This window comes from Thermobia domestica, chromosome 7 (assembly GCF_964235325.1).
Source record: "Thermobia domestica chromosome 7, izTheDome1.hap1.1, whole genome shotgun sequence".
Taxonomy (NCBI): Eukaryota; Metazoa; Arthropoda; class Insecta; order Zygentoma; family Lepismatidae; genus Thermobia; species Thermobia domestica.
Genome location: NC_137460.1, coordinates 146,959,620 through 146,978,143, shown reverse-complemented (window position 1 = coordinate 146,978,143; position 18,524 = coordinate 146,959,620). Strand labels below are relative to the sequence as shown.

The window sequence follows — 18,524 nt, the reverse complement described above, 5'->3', positions numbered from 1 at the left end:
CACCTATGATGTAAACTATCTATTTTCCACATGTCATTTACCAGGCATTAAAAAATATTGAAAACAAAGTCTTAGGTTTGGAAGATGACGTAATCGGAGTGGTGTACATTTCCCGGCATGAATTTTTCAATCTCCGCCTAAGCTCTCGTAAAACAGCCTAACATTTGTTGTGGTATGGTAGCGATTTCCTGTCGTATGGCACTCTTAAGTTCGTCCAATGTGTGTAGTTCGTTTTCACGTAACCTTTGATTTAAGGTATACCAACAAGAAAAAATCACACACACTAAGATCTGGGGAACAAATGGGCTGAGCAACGTTACCATTACGAGAAATTAGGTAACTAGGGAACCTTATTCTTAAAAAAATCATTATAGTCTACGCAACGGGGATTAAAAATTGAGTTCTAAGGGCAAATCATTTAACAATTTGGAATCCGCTATTTTTTTTTTTTTTTTTAAATATATACCCCATCACTGATCACGAAAATGTCGGATGTCAGAAAAAAACACTTCACAGAAAGAGAGGGTGACAAGGAGAAAGCCGAAATTTTAGCCGTTTCTATTATTCACTATATCTCCGTAATCATAATGAAATCGACCAATGATGGTTGCTGACAAAATTTAGTTTTTTAATTAATTTTTTTTTTACCTAAGTTTGTAACACATTTAGGGAGTTGAAAACAGGTATTCATTTATTTTATAGCCGCGCAGATTTTGTCGTAGCGGCCATTTTGAATAGGCGCCTGAGCGCATTTTGAACTTTTTAGTGCATTCCGTTAAACGGTGTAACTTTTTAGGTTTTAAAGATAATGAGTTCAAACCAAAACCATTTGAAAGATAATGGAACTGACAATATTTTAGGTTCTGTGCACATTGAAACGTGCTTCAGAACGTCGAGAAAAGAAGCTCTGAACATTCTTTGTCTACATAGAGACTAGATAATAGACAACGTCCTAAACAAGTTTCAGATCTGAGAACTATATATGGTACTTGATTTTTTGAAAATTTTTAAACATTGCGAATTTTCGAAAATCGTGTATCTTCACCATCAAATATCTCAGGGAGGACAGAAGTAAAAAAAAAATCCCAAATTTGCACAAAATAGACGATAGCTGTGCAGTAACAAATGGGCAAAATTGCATCACTGAGACTCGAGTAGTTTCTGAGTTATTAGGTTTTTCTTCACTGGGACTTAATATCATGAAGCGCCATTGGAGTGAATATAAACTTTGTAGCAAAAGTCAAAATAATACGAAAGTCATGTTAAATGGGTAAAGTATGCATAATTTATGAATCATATCTTGTACAAAAAACGAAAGTTGTATGTTATTTCTTTTCTGCCTACAGCGCTGCTGTCAGGGACGTCGGAACCGGGCAAGGGGGGCATCTGCCCCCCTGAAATTTTCATGGAGGGCAAGATACTCGTTTTGCCCCTCCACTTTCAGACTGCATAAACATCACATAAAAGTGATTATATGAACTAAATTTTGTTTCTTTATGGTAATGTGAAAAAATTCTCTATTCCAGATTCATCTTTCTTTTTGAGACATGAGAACGGGCGTTTTTTCTCACCCCATATTAGACAGAAAGATTAAGGAAAAAGAATTGAAAATTCTCTTTCTTTCCATTGGTGTACATTCTCAAAACACTAAATTCTTTAAGAATTGTTGTTTAGGTAATCGTAAGTCTGCAATATGAAACGAGTCGTTGAGCGAGATTTTAAAGTTTTAAAAAAGAGAATAGTTTAAATGCGCAACAGAACATTTAAATATATTTTCTATAAATTTAAATCATTCTTACAAATATGCAGAGTGCAATAAGTTTTATAGTGATGAAAAATGTATCCCTTATGAGCACTAACGAATCACAGTATTTAGGACGTTCTTCCTTGAAGAGGGGATAGGGTGGGGACACGTTCACAAACGTCAGTAAGAACACTTCCGACAGGGATGTATGCGGGGCTGGACCTTGGGGATCCGGACCTCCCCGAAATCCCGACTATTCTGTATATTGAACTAAAAGAAACAAGGGGGGAATCAGAAATTGCCATTGCATATGTATATACAGTACAGATGGTTTTAAAAAAATATCGTAACATTTAGGAATTATTCAGTATACCTAGGTAGTATACTTGTTCGTAGTTGAGTTAGTGCACCAACCACGTTGGTGTAATAATACTGTTTGTTTTGGTGATCCTCTTTCATGAATTTTGTTTTCTCCATGTTTGTGTGCCTTTTTTTATGTAAATACGGTATAATGTTTTGAAGCACAGAGTGTCCTCTTCTAACAATCAATTTATTTTCTTCATATTACCCCAGGGGTAAAATTGGATCTGAGAAGGGGGGCGGTAGGTAGCGGCATGACGTCACGACGTTCCCTGCCTATCTTTGCCCATTGTAATGTTTTAGGAACTGGGGGGACGCCGTACATATTTTTGGAGGTGAGGAGACGACGTCCCCTCGCGTTCCCCCTCACTTTTACCCTTGAAAAGATACACAAATCAACAACATTTATTTTAAAACAAATGCGATAGCTCTTCTAAATTTTAAAACAGGGTAGAAACATTTTCTTTATGTTTAATTTCTTGGATTTAAAATCAAAATATAGGTATTTCTCTAAATAGTTTTCTGTTTGTTGTGAACCCAATGATTTGTGATTATAGAATATTGCAAGCATTATTATTATTAGTTTATCAGCCCCATAAATCAATAACAAGCAGCCGTGCCGCAGTGGTCGCGTTACGGCTCCGTATTCGGGAGGTCCGAGGTTCGATCCCCGAGGCCAGCCATGGTAACAGGTTACTTCACGGTTTCTCTCAGGCAAATGCTGGGATGGTACGTTCTTTAGGGGCCGTGACTTCCTCTTCTAATTACTTCTTCCTTTCCTTCCTCTGTTCCTTTTTCCGGGTTGTATGCTCGCCGAGGGACGTCATCCCTTAGACACGTGAAGGGCTGATATAGCCAAACTTGCTGAAGGGCCCATAAAAATTCAAATCTTATCCCATCCACAAAGTCGATGTTCTAATTACTAGTGGTGAACCTTTGCAACAATTTTTCAGCGCACAATTATTATTTACAGAGTTGAAATTTTGGTTCAGGTGATATTTGTGTTTGGATTCTTTTATCACTGCTTTACCAGCACAACAGAAAGCAAAATGAACACTGCTTAAGTTCTCGGAAGGAGCACTCAGTTTACACATTAACGATCGCTTGAATCCCCTAACTACCCTAATCACCTAACGTTTACTTAGGCCATGTAGGAGAGAGTGCTGAAACCTGTAAATCAGTCTGGCATTGAAATAAAAGGGTTAACTTTGCGTTACTAAATAGTTTGCTGGTTATGTAGGGATGCAAGGAAATGCATACGTTATACATGTGTTCTTTACTTTATTTCTTACTTTATGTCAGCTGCGGCAAGTGACCTGCCAATAAAGGCAGAATACCTATGATGATGATGATGATGATTATGTCTAATCGAAAAAGAACCCAACGCATGGTTATCATCAACAAAGGAAGTATCGAAAAATACAAGTCTTCCTGGTGTTTATGAAAAAACTTCACCAACAACCAGTGCCAGCATTGGTACAGAAAGTTCACAACAAAATACATCTCAGAATTCTCTGCAATGTGCCTGACTTGAAGTACCGGATTCCACGAGCAGTTCCAAGCAGCAAATCGAGCAAAACGTCAGGCAAATTGCGCCAAATTCCCTCAACACTCCCATACAGTACTTGCCTAAAGAACTTGATGAAAGATCTTGTGTAACCGATCAAGGAGAAAAGTTCGAAATTTCTGTTTTAGAAAATAAAACTCAGCCGACTAAGGATTTGAATTTTTCACAAACTGCATGCCGATCTTGTCGCGAGGAATGGTTTCATACATTCCCTGATTACATTATGATACAATCAGAAATTATATTTTGTGTTTTGATTGTATAAGGCATATCATTTGACAGGTAAAATGTTGATACACGGAGCTGAATTGTTTTTTCTCGCCATAGGGTTCAAGGACTGGAAAAAGGCCACAGACAAATTCAGAGCACATTAGAAAAGCGGACTCCATTGCCCGAATAATGTCCGTGTGGGCATTTCCAACACAGTTAAAAATATGTATATAAAATATCATCTCTCTATCACTTACAGTTCTCGAGATGTGGCTGCTTAAATATCTAGAAATTCGAACTTTCTTTGGCCAATATTTGGGGAACGGTGGCCAGTTGACCAGTAAACAGTTAATCAGTGGCCACCTGTTATTATTTTGTACCAAATAATAACCATCCTTGTAGGTATTGGACAACACCAATATGATCTCTGTGAGACTTACGATTCCCGAGATTTGGTTCCTTAAATCTCCCGAAATCGGAACTATCTTATGGCCAATATCACGGGAACGGTAAGTCATGCAGAGATGATATTGGTGTTAATCAATACCTAAGAGTATGGTAAATATTTTGGTAACGATAATAATTGGTGGCCACTGGCCAACTGTCCATTGGACAAACCAATTGCCAGTTGCACAGTGGCTACCGGTTACTCTTTGGTAGCAAAATATTTACCATTCTCTTAGGTATTGATCAACATCAATATCATTTTCCTACAACTTATGGTTCCCGAGCTATGGATCCTTAAATATCTAGAAATTGGCCATTTTTGGTCAATATCACGGGAACGGTAAGTCATAGAGAGATGATATTGGCGCTAATCAATACCTAAGAGGATGGTAAACGTTTTGGTACCGATATTAACTGGTGGCCACTGGCCAAACCAGTGGCCACTTGGACAGTGGTCACCAGTTACTATTTGGTACCAAAATATTTACCATCCTCTTAGATACTGATTATCAATATAATCTCTCTATGACTTACGGTTTCCAAGATATGCCTCTTTAAATCTCTACAAGTGGCCATTGTTTGGCCAATATTTCGGGAACGGTAAGAGTGACGCGAAAAATTTAATCACTTTCTCTGATAGTTTTTGATGCTCTATCGAATGCAGGGTTCAAAATTGAAAAAAAAATCACAAATAACAGACAAACAGACAGACATAGAGAATTCAATAACGAACTTTTTAAGTTCGTTGAAAATTGTAGTTACAAACAGGCATTTTTTATAAGTAGTACAATTTTTACTATTTTATGTTTCTAACTGTGATTTAAGTGGTTGAAAATCTTTGCATCATACCAGAATCCAGCACAAAACTGGCACTTGATAATCTTAGAGATGTAAACCAAGATGCTTCTCGTAGATGGAAATTTTACCCTCACGAAACTGTTTACAGATGCATTATATTATTATTATTATTATTATTATTATTATTATTATTATTATTATTATTATTATTATTATTATTATTATTATTATTATTGTCCAACCGTGTTACATTACGAACATATATTCGTATTATCTTACCTACGTCACATTCGCGCATCTATCTTCAAGACAGCAGTTCAAAATCAGTTTGCACCCCCAGCTGAAAAATACTTCTGACGCCACTGGCTGCTGTTAAGATATGAGTGAGATAAATAGTTGACTAATTTGTGTAGAGAGTTTGTCACTGATAATTGAAAGTACGACCTGTAGGAGTTGTGAACTCTGTGGGTGTGAGTTTCCAGCGAACCTTAGTGATTGGCACCCACACTTTGTCGTTTGCACATAGCTTAAAAGAGGTTCTTGTGCCATGGAGATGGAAAAAGTGATCAAAAAGATAGTTATTTTCCTAACTAATATCTTCAATTCCCCCAATCCATAATTTCTGTCATAAATACAGGCTACGGTATCATTAGGTACAAATGACAACATGCTATGTTCTGGAAGTACTGAAGTACTGCAATCAATAAATTCATCTGATTGTGAGTATTCATGACACCTGATATGTGTTTTCGTCAGAGGTAGAAATCTATGATATGATCTGGTATTAATAATTCTTTACAAGTAGCAAATCTCCATTTCTTGCTGTTTCACTGCACTTCTTCTGATGAAACATAGATAAATTGTATGCCTGAGATACTATATCAACATAAAACCTGCACATCTGTTCATTTTTTAAAATCGTGAATTTCACATCACTGCAACAACTTATAACTCAGAAACTACTCAAGTCTCAGTGACGCAGTTTTACTCACTTGTTACTGCACAACTATCGTCTATTTTGTTCAAATTTGGGATTTTTCGCTTCTGTCCTCCCTGAGATATTTGATGGTGAAAATATAAGATTTTCGAAAATTCGCAAAGTTTAAAAGTTTCCAAAAAATCAAGTATACAGTTCTCAAATCTGAAACTTGATTGGGAGGTTGTTTACTATCTAGTCTCTATGTAGACAAAGAATTGAAGGTGAGTCTTATTTATTTCGTTTCAAAATGTACAATCCAAAATGGCCATTCCTAGGTTTCCAACGCTTCCTTTTTCAACGTTCTAAAGTACGTCGCAATGTACATAGGATACAGAATATTGTCCATTTTATTATCTTTTATACTGTTTTGGTTTGAACTCATTATCTTTAAAACCTAAAAAGTTACAGCGTTTAACGGAATCCTCTGAAAAGTGTTTTAATTTAACGAAATTGTAGTCCATCGACAGCACTTATTCCATCCGGATCTCAATTTTCATAATGGTATTCACGTATGTGACTCATACCTGATCTTAATTCGACGTTATGCAATTTAATTTTTTTAATTGGGCGTGATCGGGTGGGGAAGATGGATTATCACATTATCTGCGCTTTACAAAGAAACATATGCCGTCTTATGCAGAGTCGTTTTGACGCATGATTAACGTCATACTAAATGCCTGAGTACAGCAGGAAACATATGTTAGTCGAACTCTTTAGTATGGCACTAATCACGTTTCAGAACGACTCTGCCCATGTTGTTTGGTCTACTTGTATTGAAACAAACTTGTAAATTTTCGTCTTTAATTAAAACACATGACAAGCATTCTATCAAGTCATTTTGTGTGTCACTTAATTCCCCTTTAAAAGCAGAATCATACTTATTTTTTTATATATATATACGCTGCACTTTATATGTCAACAACCCCAAATAATTTTTTGTACCAATGCATGCAAAACTTTCTTGCCCTCTGTTTGTTCTATTTTCAACAGAGGAGTTGGTCTTAGTTCCTTAATAACACATTAATTTTCAAAAGACCACTGACATAGATTCTTTAATAGGAATTATATTATGTTCATATTTTCCACTTACTGATATTTTCTCTCATTCACTTTTGCACATGTAAGAAAAAAATGTCACTCACAATATCTTAAAAACACACAGGGCCTTATGCAGAGTCGTTCTGACGCTTGATTAGTGCTATACTAAAGAGTTCGACTAGCATATGTTCCTGCAGTAGTCAGGCCTTTAGTATGACGCTAATTATACGTCAAAACGACTCCCCATAAGGCTGACACTCTCTATGCAATTCTAATGAACTCAACGAGTCTGATTTCGTGCGGGTTTGCGCCATCGTAACGAAATAAAGGGGAATTAGTTTTGCGATTGCAAATTAATTGCGAATTGCAAAATTAACCAAAGTTGGTTCGGAATGGGGCCCTACGTTCTCTTGCTGTTTATTTGTTTGACATATTGAATCGAAATCGGTCTCGAGAGAAACACTTTATGTAGAAACGAAAGTCGATAAGCGCTGAGACCGGTCTCTTTCGCAAGTTATTACCAAGACGTTCTCTCGCGGGATTTTCTGAGTAACTTGGCGGTAGTTCTACTGCCGCCTGAGACACTACTCGGTGAGCCTCCCAGCAGTGGTGCTAACCATGATTTCTTTATCGAACAATAAAATATTTTTTCAACTTAGAGAATTATAATACATTCTGTGCAAGGAAAATGAATTAATTGTAAACTATAACTTCTGAAAGTAAATGGGTAGGCCGGGCCTCAGGGCCTCTTATGACCCTTCGCCACTGGTAGTTGTCCGAGCGAGTATAAAAATTCAGTATAAGTTAATGAATAGGGTGATGAAGAAGACTAAATGATGCATTAAAGACATCACAAAATTCTTTATCTTTTTCGAAATATAAGAGTGGCACAACATTATTGAGAACTAACTCTAGAAATCAAATAATTTGTTCTCTTGTGTAGAGATTTCTTTAGCATATGGGTTCCTTCCATTATGTTTCTTATCATAGATTTATTGTATTATACCTGCTGTACACAATCTTAGTAATAGGCAAGTGCTTCTTCTGTAAATAAGATTTAGCAATTTAAAAAACTTATCATTTATAAAATTAAAATACATTAGGTATATCTTATTTTATGCTTTTTTCTTACCGTTACAGTAAGTATTTAGACGGAAAGGTTGTAATATATTTTTTTAAAAAAAAGTGGATGGCAAATTGTTCATGATTCTCTCTTGAAGGCAATTTTGAAATCTGGTTCCTTCTCTATTTCGTTCAGTACCATTGTAGCACACAAATCAAAGGACTTTTAGCAAAAACAGCCTTTGTCGAAACAGGACTTTTTTTTCTTTCTTTCTTTTTTTTTTTTTTTTTTTTTTTAGAAATATGAATAGAAAGCTGTATGTTTGTGCATGTTTCAGAAGGTATCAGAGACGGTATAAAGAAACAGGTTTTCTCATAGTATGTACTAGAGAAAGCTCTCTTTGCATTCTTCAGAGAAATTTTGTGTTTTGAAAAGGATTATTTTTCCAAAAAGCCAAAAATTGATATAAAAACTGGATATTTTTAATTAGATTATAGACAGAGATAATCAGCAGGATTATATACTTGCAGGCAGACAAAATTTGATATATATATATATATATATATATATATATATATATATATATATATATATATATATATATATATAAAGCTGCTAATATCTACCGTTTGTGAGAAGGTAACTCTTGGCACGCGCCGTGATCAGTTTCGCACACGACAGAATAACGTCGCTTATAACTCAGGCACTATTAGTTCTAAGCAGTGGCGGATCCAGGATATGATCAAGGGAGGGGCTAAGCCATAATTTGCCGTTTTATCCAGTGTAAAGCAGAATTGAAGCTATAGCCCCGTAGCCCCCCTTAAATCCGCCCTTGGTTCTAAGTATACATTTTTGAAAGCGCATAAAATGACGAATAACTTTTAGAGGAATTTTTTTTTCGAATTCGATCTTATAAAGAATCTATGGCTAAAAAACTGACGCCACGCGCAACCAATACTGATAAAAATGAAAATAACAAGAAAACCATTATATTTAGCTGAAAAATGCGCTAAGGTAAAATTTATAAGACAATTAGACAAACAAAATGAAAGAAAGTTCGGATGCCCTAGCTCCAACGGTTACGGAGATATAGTGAATAATAGAAATGGCTAAAAATTTCTGCTTCCCCTTGTCCCCATCCCCTCCTGTGAGGTGTTTTTTCTGGCATCCGGGTATTTTTGTGATCAGTGATGGATATATATTCAAAAATTATCGGATTCCAAATTGTTACACGATTTGCCCTTAAATTTGAAGAGGAGAGCATTTTGTCAAGTTGATGCCTAGATTATTACAATGATCTCTGCGGGAGTAATTGTCTCATCTTGCAAGAACCACATTACGTTGCGATGTAGGCGTCTTCTTCAAAGTTCGTGTACCAGAAAATTTTCCAGCATTGGCAGGTAACTCTCTACAGTCACTGTAACTGTTTGCCCCGTATTCCCTCAAAGAAGTATGGCCCTACTTTATAGCCCCATATCACACTGTCACAGCTAACCAAACCATGCCTCTTCCCCCACTATGCTTTCTCAGATTGCTACATACAATGAAAATCGGCAGATCATTTTATGGCATGGCGACAAATGGAGACCATTTGAATGACATCATCTTCAAAACGTAAAGGGTTGTTTTCAAGATTCTTTAATACCTGTTAAACGATACATGTACTCCAACACGTGGAATAAATGAAAATGTACAAGTGTTGTGTAGTAAGTGTGCTGTTACTGAGTAAAAACCATCAGATTCTTTCGCCAACCCTGTATTTTAAATTAAATCACACCACAGGTGTCAAACAAATATATTAAAAAAAAATAGATTTCAGTAAAAGTGTTCTTTTCAATACTTTTCTGCTTGTCTGAACTCGTTTTTTCTTCTTTCTGTTGTAAAAAGAGAAAAATTTACAAACCATCAAAGTAAAACTGTACATAAAAAGAAATTAGCCAATTTCCTTAAATAACATAGACCACGACGTTAGAAATTTGGAAAGCAGTATGTAGTTATGCTACAAAGAGTAGGTTGTTAACCGCCTTCAACTTCAGGTAACAAGCCAAAAAGTGAGTCGCTAAAATGGAATGCGTCAGCGAAGGTATGAGACGATTGCGACTGTCTGCACCTGGGAGAGTAGTCGTATATTTTATTTCAGAAAATTTAACCAATATGAGAAATGGAAAGGCAATTAACTTGAAGTGACTAATTTGGTGGGCATAAACGGTTACGTTCTTGATTAGGAATAAGAAGGTCCTAGGTTGAGTGGTTAAGGAAGCGATCCTGATTAAGTTTTTTTCTCTCAGACATGTTAGTCGAAAGATAGGATATTTATTATTAGATATGCCTCTTGGTGGCCTTCTTTCCAAAATTTCTTCTCGTATTTCATGATTAATTAAGTAAATCCATATTTAACGATTTAATAAGTAAATAAGAAAATTAATGCATACTCGTAGTAATAAATAAATAAATAAATAAATAAATAAAATGAAATTTCTAGTTTTACGACCCACGATTATATATTGTAGGCTTAATGAGATAGATGATTAATGAAAGTAAATGATTATAAAAGAATTGATGGAATACGGGAAAAAATAGAGGATTCTCGCAAAAACCCACGAATACATGGGTTGTCAACCACAAATATACATGACTTGAGATTAGTGATGGGCAGTGGGAATATTCCCGGTGGGAAGGAAAATTTAAAAAATGGGAATATTCCTGGTTTTTCTTCTCTGGCATATACATTCCCGGGAAGGAATTTATTTCCATTTCTTTACTTTATTTTCCAAATTATAAGAACTATATGGCTAATTACTTTATTTTCATTTATTATCATTTACTTGTAGGTTTTAAATAATTTGGAGGGTAAAAAAAATTTAAATTCGTTGACTGTACTTTATATAACTAATTAAATGATTTTTTTTATATTTCCATTTCCATTTGCACTAGAAAGTAGTAAAGTACTAATTTATAAATGATGGAACGGAACCTATTTGTAAAGTAGTCTAGAAATTCAGTAGAGATCGAGGTGAAGTACCGTCAATACACCCCGAACCATCGTCAGTAATAGATGTCGGTCTGTCTGCTGTCTCCGATTTGTTTTCGCTCTCTGAGAAAGAATCAGATATGGAATAAAGAAATTTCTGTAGTTATAAATACACACATTTATAAAATGTAATGTTTTCATAATCACAATTAGGGTTGGTTCTCAGGATGTTTCATTAGTACCGGTGCTTCCGGACCTGTCTTAATTAGGATTTGTTTGCTTCCTTTTACGTATGTATTCATGTATCAAGCTTTGTTGGCGAATTTTTGTAACACCGTGTGTATTGTTGGAAATAGCTTATCTTTTTAAATTAGAGATTTAATAGTACACAGTAAGAACACAGTAACAAAGCAGTGTACCTTAAATCAACATTCTGTATACATGCCATCCCATATACTGGCAACCTTACGAATTTTTCCAGAGACTACGTATGTTTTCTGGCAATTACCCACGTAATTTGTTTATGACATTTAAAAATTTAATACGATTATAATAGTAGCAGGGCCAAGTTTAGAAAACGCACTTACATATAAACTGTTTTAGCGGTGTAAGGGTATCTGGGCTTTCTATACCAAGTGTTTTTCCTACATTTTTACTGGTAAACCATATTGTAAGAAAACGTACATTTATGCGTGGTCTCTAAATAGAATAAAATAATAATAAAATATCAGAATACTGTTCAGAACATACATTTTAAAGAATCCTCTGGAGAGAACAGTAATAAGTATACTGTCATAAAAACGAATTTTATTTTGGAATCGTAATATAGTAATAGAATGCAATTTTCTTTGTGTTTATACATAAATTTCCGGAATATTCCTATTGTTGGAAATCTTCCCGGAAATTTACCCATCACTACCTGAGATTAAACCAGGAACCTCTCGCACCAGTGACAATGCTCTACCACTGAACCATCATGTATCCTACTAAGCTAGGAAGAAGAAACTAAAGAAATGTATTTTAGCTTCTTATTTACTTATGCAAGATAAAAAGGAAATATAATGAAAACAGAAAAGTGACTGTATTGCTGATGGAAATACATAGATGGGATTTCGGGTAATTTTGGAATTTTAAAACAACAATTTACCGGACAGCTACTCTTAAGTTGCATCTACAGTATATGTAGGCCGATAAGCACAGCAAGTTTCCGTTCCGTTATCCTACGTGGTATCTTTTTTTTTCCTTTTTTTTTAACAGAAAGAATATTTCGTGAATAAATAAGAAAATTGTATTTCTATTGTGAGACAATTGATAAATATTACGAATAGATGGCGTTGCTAATCATGTGTGTGGGAATGTGTGTGTCATAAGCTTTTCGCATAAAAAGAAGCTGTTTTTCCGATTTTTGGCTCGGAAGGAGTTGAGGGGTGGGGGTGAAAATGTATGCGAAAATGTATGGACGTTTCTCGCAGTCTCTACAAACGTCTTGTCTATACACAACTCACATTACATAATGGACATGCGGGCTTACATAACTGCAAATCATAAATACCCAGGCAATGAATTTCCCTTGTTTTTATCCATGTTCTTAATTAAGACCCGGCAACGACGGATGTTTACAACTAGTACGTAAATAAATACAGGAATACCTCGCACAATGCTGTCTTAAACAGTACAGATTTTGCTTTAACGCTGTTTCTGTTTTGCCCAATTCACAGGTTTGCCAATTCATTTTTTAAAATAACCAAATAGAACCACTAAAGAGCACGTATTCATATGAAGACGGAAATACTGAATAAGTCGAGTCGAGTATTAATATGTGATCATACATGACAATATTAATTACAATTGAAGAATTGGGGTACGGTGAGTTAATTGTAGATCGCTCACCTCTGGTGTGAAGAGCAGTCCTGCAACTAAGTTTCTGTTACACTGGGCAAACACGAAATTCGACCCCCCAATTCATGTGTATTACCCTTTTAGCCCCCCTCCAACCATGCGCCCAAGACAAGTCCCCCGCCTTCTTTCCCTTGGTGTAGTCCTGGCAAGGATTCCTTGTTTTGATTCTTTTGATGTGTAACATCATGTCTGTGGATTCTCTCGGGGTTCTCCAGTTTTCTGTCATTCTCATACTCCGTCTCCTTTTTAACCTACAGGCAGTGCCGTGCCGTGGAAAATCAGCGCCCAGGGCGAGAGTATACGACGGCGCCCCCATACATATATTCCAAGTAATTTTTCCTTTCTTTTGCCCCTTTTTCTCCCGATTTTTTCGGCCCCTTACTTCGGCGACCCCCCACGGCACGGCCCTGCCTACAGGGTATAACAGTAGAACATAAAACTGAAAAATCTCATGAGGCTGTGATGGTGCATCAGTGATAGAGTGTTCACCATCTGTGATACATGGCGTGCCTGGCTCGATCCATCTCACACCATATGGGGTTTATGGTGGACAAATATCATGTGCGTGGTTCTCTCAGGCTGCTCCAGCTTCTTGGTCATTGATTCTCATCATCGTCTCCTTTAGCTTACACGGCATTACCGTGTGGGGTAAAACTGAAATATTTCATTTCAAGAAAGATCTAATTTTTATTTTACAATATTTATATGTTTAAAACCATTTTTTGTATTATTTAGTTTTTTTTTTTAATTTTAACATTTGTTTATTATCCTATGATTGTGTGATGAACATATTCATGTAAATAGATCTCGAACAACGCGGGTTTGCATAGCAGGAACTTTTCTAAGAATCAATTAACCGCGTTGTGCAAAATATTTACATATTGAACAATGGGATTTCTCTCTATTCTGGAAAACTACATAGGCGTTTTTTTTTTTTAAACGATAAATATGGACAGATCAAAAAATCTTTATATTTCGTGAAACACAAATAATATTAGCACTCAGAGATATATTTGAAATAATTTGTTCAGTTATAATATACGGTGTTCTCATGTTTTAAAGGACATCACTTTCATTCCAATTCGGAGGAAAAGGCGCTCAAATCGATTTCTCCATTTCGAAAGAACTTAGAAACTGACTAATGAACCTTTCATAAGCAGTTTGAAGTTCATCACTGATATCTTACACCAATCAATGAAAGTAATAGTAAATGCCAATTGAACACAGAAGCAAAGAAAACTAGCTTTGTAGATGGATGTTTGGTTTGCAATACAAGTAACCAATTATTACAGCGAACTGAATATCATTATCTTCGAAATGCACCACAATCCGTCTACAAATGCCAGCTGTGCATTCACTGGGAAGTTATTACTGTTACACCAAACTAATTACATAGCTTGGCTTATTTTTTGATACAACCAGAAGAATGAAGCAAGTGTTAAGGAGCTCTTGTAAGGTGTGCAACAATTCAGCCAGGCTAGCGGTCTGCTTCTGAAAATAAACTCTCACTGGTCGGTTGAGCAGCTAAAATTAAAGCATTCTAAAAGACGCAGCTAGAAGCACGCAGCCTACAAAGAGGACACAAACACACTATTTCTATCTCCTTTTCTTTTCGCTCACCTGCATACACGGGAGCCATTGGTTTGAATCCCTCCACCGCACTTGGTTACTGATGGTAGTAAAGAGATCCGTAGACGAAGGAAGGCTTCAGGCTTTTTGCACACCCCTTTCTCAAAGCAACTGGAGGTATTTCGGAGGAACTATGAGGAACACACGGCAATCTCTCTCTTTCTCTCTCTCTCTCTAAAACACACACACACTTGAACACAGATATCGTACGCACTACACGATGATGCTGATGTGGTTTTTCTGGACGCTATCCAATCCACTTACGACTTTTCGAATTCTCTTGGAAGATTTTGGCTTCCAGGTGATTTTCACCACCAACTAACTACCACACGTTTCTTTCTTTTTTCTTTCTGTGATTCTTTTTTGTTTCTCATGCACATCATTGATACTCAGTCACATCATCAAATGACAACGTCCAGAAACTCGTACTAAAATATCTGAACAATAACTACAATTCAATGACATTCTCCTTCGTGCTAACACTTTTGCATATTCATGATTAGGAATGAGGAAATGAGCTTTCGTAAAATCGGTCTCGCCTTCTTCCTTTTTTTTTCTTTTCTTTTTTTAAAACCTGGTGTTAAACTGTGTCTTCGTGGTAAATAAACAACTCGATAGTTATCATATATGAGATTCATCTTCATCGCATACATACATATACATATGGGTTGTACTGTTACTGTTACGCAATGTGTTTATTCAGGGCTTCTTTAACAAAGCACAAGGGAATCCTTTTTTCACTTTCGAGCGACGACTATAGGAGTGAAGGAAGTCTTGCAATCGCTATAAGACGAAAAATACATACTTCAAAGGATTTGCGTGTTTCATAATATTCTACACATTAAAATATATATATATATATATATATATATATATATATGGATCTCTCTCAGTCTGTATGTGCAGAGGTCTAGAAGCCACATCACACAAAGTATTGAGACCAAATGTTTAGTTTGATGTTTTTATGATATTTCGTCAAAGGAGATTTTCGTGTTTTCCCCTTAAAGGTGGTTTTATGGTGCCCCCCAAACAGGGTCGGATTAAGGGGGCTATAGCCCCGGGCTTCCACTCTGATCAAAATCCCAACTGGCTATCTAAAAAGAATCATGAAGATACAATCATCATAAAATAAAATATGGCCAAAAACATGAAACATATTCCCTTTACTTTCCTACTGTACTTTTACAGAAATGTATTAGGTGAATTGAGCAAGGGCCATCTAGCCCCGGGCCTCTTGATGGGTTAATCCAGGTCAAAATTTGCTATTTTCTCTAAAACTGTTCCAACAATTTTGTATGGGGGCGCGCTGGCTCAGTGGTAGAGCGTTCACCTCCGGTGCTTGGGGTCCCTGGTTCGATCCCAGCTCGCGCCGTGTGGACTTTGTGGTGGACAAACACCGTGCTCGTGGGTTTTCTCGGGGTTCTCCCGTTTCCTCCAACTTTCTTCATTCCACCATTTCATTCATTTCTCATAATCACCGTCTCCTTTAGCCTAACCGGCATAAGCGTGGGACGTAAAACTTACGGATTTCATTTCAGATTTCAACAATTTTGTACTACCTAAATATATAGGCCTATTTAAATAATATTTCGTAAATATATACTTAATTAATAATTCTAGAAGAGTATACGAACTTATTTCTTTACGAACTTACTTCTTTTGAAAAACATAGTAGTTTTGTATGGAAGTAATTTTTGTTAAAATATTGTTTTCAAAATTATCTACAACAACTTTTGTTAACATTGTATAAATTAATATTTCATTTTTATCCTACAACTCAGCATAATTCAATTTTCTCGAAAAAGTCTGGAAAGGATAGTTTATTTCTGGGAAGGAGAAGGGAAAGTGCATTTTGTTCGGACTTTTCCTTTTCAAAATCAACTATAACGATTTTGTTCCATATTTCATGAATAAGAACTTCATTTAAAACTATAGAATTGCATGATTCATTTCCATGTCAAATTGATTATTTTCAATCCGTATATATGGTTATAAAATGGATTTACTTAGGCTCCAAGAACAAAATTTTAGCTGTGCTACTGTACAATGAATAACCAGTTACAGCTGATCAAGAGAATTTCTGCAGAGGTCCGTACTTTTCTTTACTTTTAGATTTCTTAATTTTTATATTTAATTATTTATTTACTTTCACTTTTCTACTCACACCTAAGACGTAGAATATACCGCATACTATTTTGCCATATGGAAACTAGCCACTTTTTTTTTTTTTTAACCTCAAATAACTTTTATCTGTAAGATTGTTCCTTCTTGATCAGTGTTCCATTTAAATCTTGGTGCCCGGCATGCTGAATCAGTCATATTATACAAATTACTGGCCCCATATCCAAGAATGAACCATATTTTATCCTTGGATGTCTTCTTAAAAGTATGTATATACAGGGTGTTAATGAACTACACCGAAAAACTTAAAAGTGGTTCATCACATCAAAATAAGAAAAAAAAAAGCTCATATGGACCTGTGGGAGAAAATGCATAGTTTCAGAGCTAGGGCCGCCCACAGCGTCGAAAAAATACATTGAAACACGAATTATTTCGAACACGAGGAACCCTGGAGTGGCGGTCCATATATTCGCGTAAAACAAGTCATACATACGTCATCCAAAAGTGCATATTTCAGCAGTATGCAATGGGTGTGCAAAGGATTTCCAAGGATTCTTAGATATGCTCAAACTTAAAGGAGGGTCCAAAGTAGGCAACGGGAAGTTGAAAGCGTTAGAGACCTCCACTTCCGCGGCTCCTCGTTTCTGGAATAACGAATGTTGCGATATATTTTTTCACGTTTTTGGTTCTAGCTTCGAAATTATGCACTTTTCTCCATATGCCTATTTCTAGTTAAAAGGTCAAAATATTCCGACAAATTACGTTGTCGCGTGCAAGCGTACGTAACACAGAGAATTCGAATTCAGCCCTAGCTGGTTATTCTTATTTTGGCTGTCCACGAATTTCCTTGTTTTATTCTTTAAAAAGAAAGCCATTCACATCATAAAGAAGCACCTCTTCGTTGCCAAGTCGCCATTGTGTATAATTCCGATTTGATACTCGATGGGAATCCTCGTACTTGCCTCTGATACAAACCCGGAAAATAAATACAATACAATACAATAATTCGAAATCCACATGAAGTAATAAGCCCAATCTCATAAAACCTCGGAACTGATAAGGGACATTAAAAACTAACTGATCAATCACCGTAATTACAAGTAAAAAAATAAAACAAGTTGAAGTTTAAAGCAGAATCTACTACAACATTTCTGATTCCAACCGAGGATTAGTTTGCAACACGTATACAAGAGTTATTATTACTTTAACTTCCGAACGACGATAGCAGAGAAGAAAGTGTGGAGATCATGAGAAAAAAATCGAACTCGAGATTTCAACGGATTTACACGTTTCATGACCCATTATTTATACTTACCACTTGGCGCTACAGCCATGGGTGGGCTTTCATCTCTGCCATTATTTGCTTCCAATTTTCTCTCTCTCTGCATTTCTGTTTCCATCCTTGGAAATTTATTTTTTTCAATCACTTTTAAAGTCATCAAGTCATCTAGATTTTAACCTTCCTTTCCTTTGGCTGGAGTAAAGATTTTCTTTCAACATTTTGTATGCCATTCAATCGTTTTCCATTTTTATTATGTATCCTACTCACCTGAGTTGAGTTGATTTTATAAATTTAATTATATCTTTTTTTTTTTTTAGTACGCCATTGATCTCCGTATTCTCTCTAATTCTTCACATTTTTTGTTCTTTGATCTGTAAATTTTTCTTACTATTCTTCTCACAAAAAAATAAGATTTT

The 18,524-nt window shown here is 35.8% G+C and overlaps 1 protein-coding gene across 1 annotated transcript in view; it reads right to left on the bottom strand.

Moving 5' to 3' along the window:
• The window catches only part of LOC145690467 (uncharacterized), a 160,872-nt gene extending 145,814 nt beyond the window's left edge, over positions 1–15,058 (bottom strand). The window contains exon 1 of the mRNA XM_081765378.1: positions 14,697–15,058. Within this exon, the coding sequence (XP_081621504.1) occupies positions 14,697–14,715 (19 nt within the window). The 5' untranslated portion in view covers positions 14,716–15,058. The remainder of the gene's footprint in view (positions 1–14,696) is intronic.
• Positions 15,059–18,524: the final 3,466 nt, after the last annotated feature.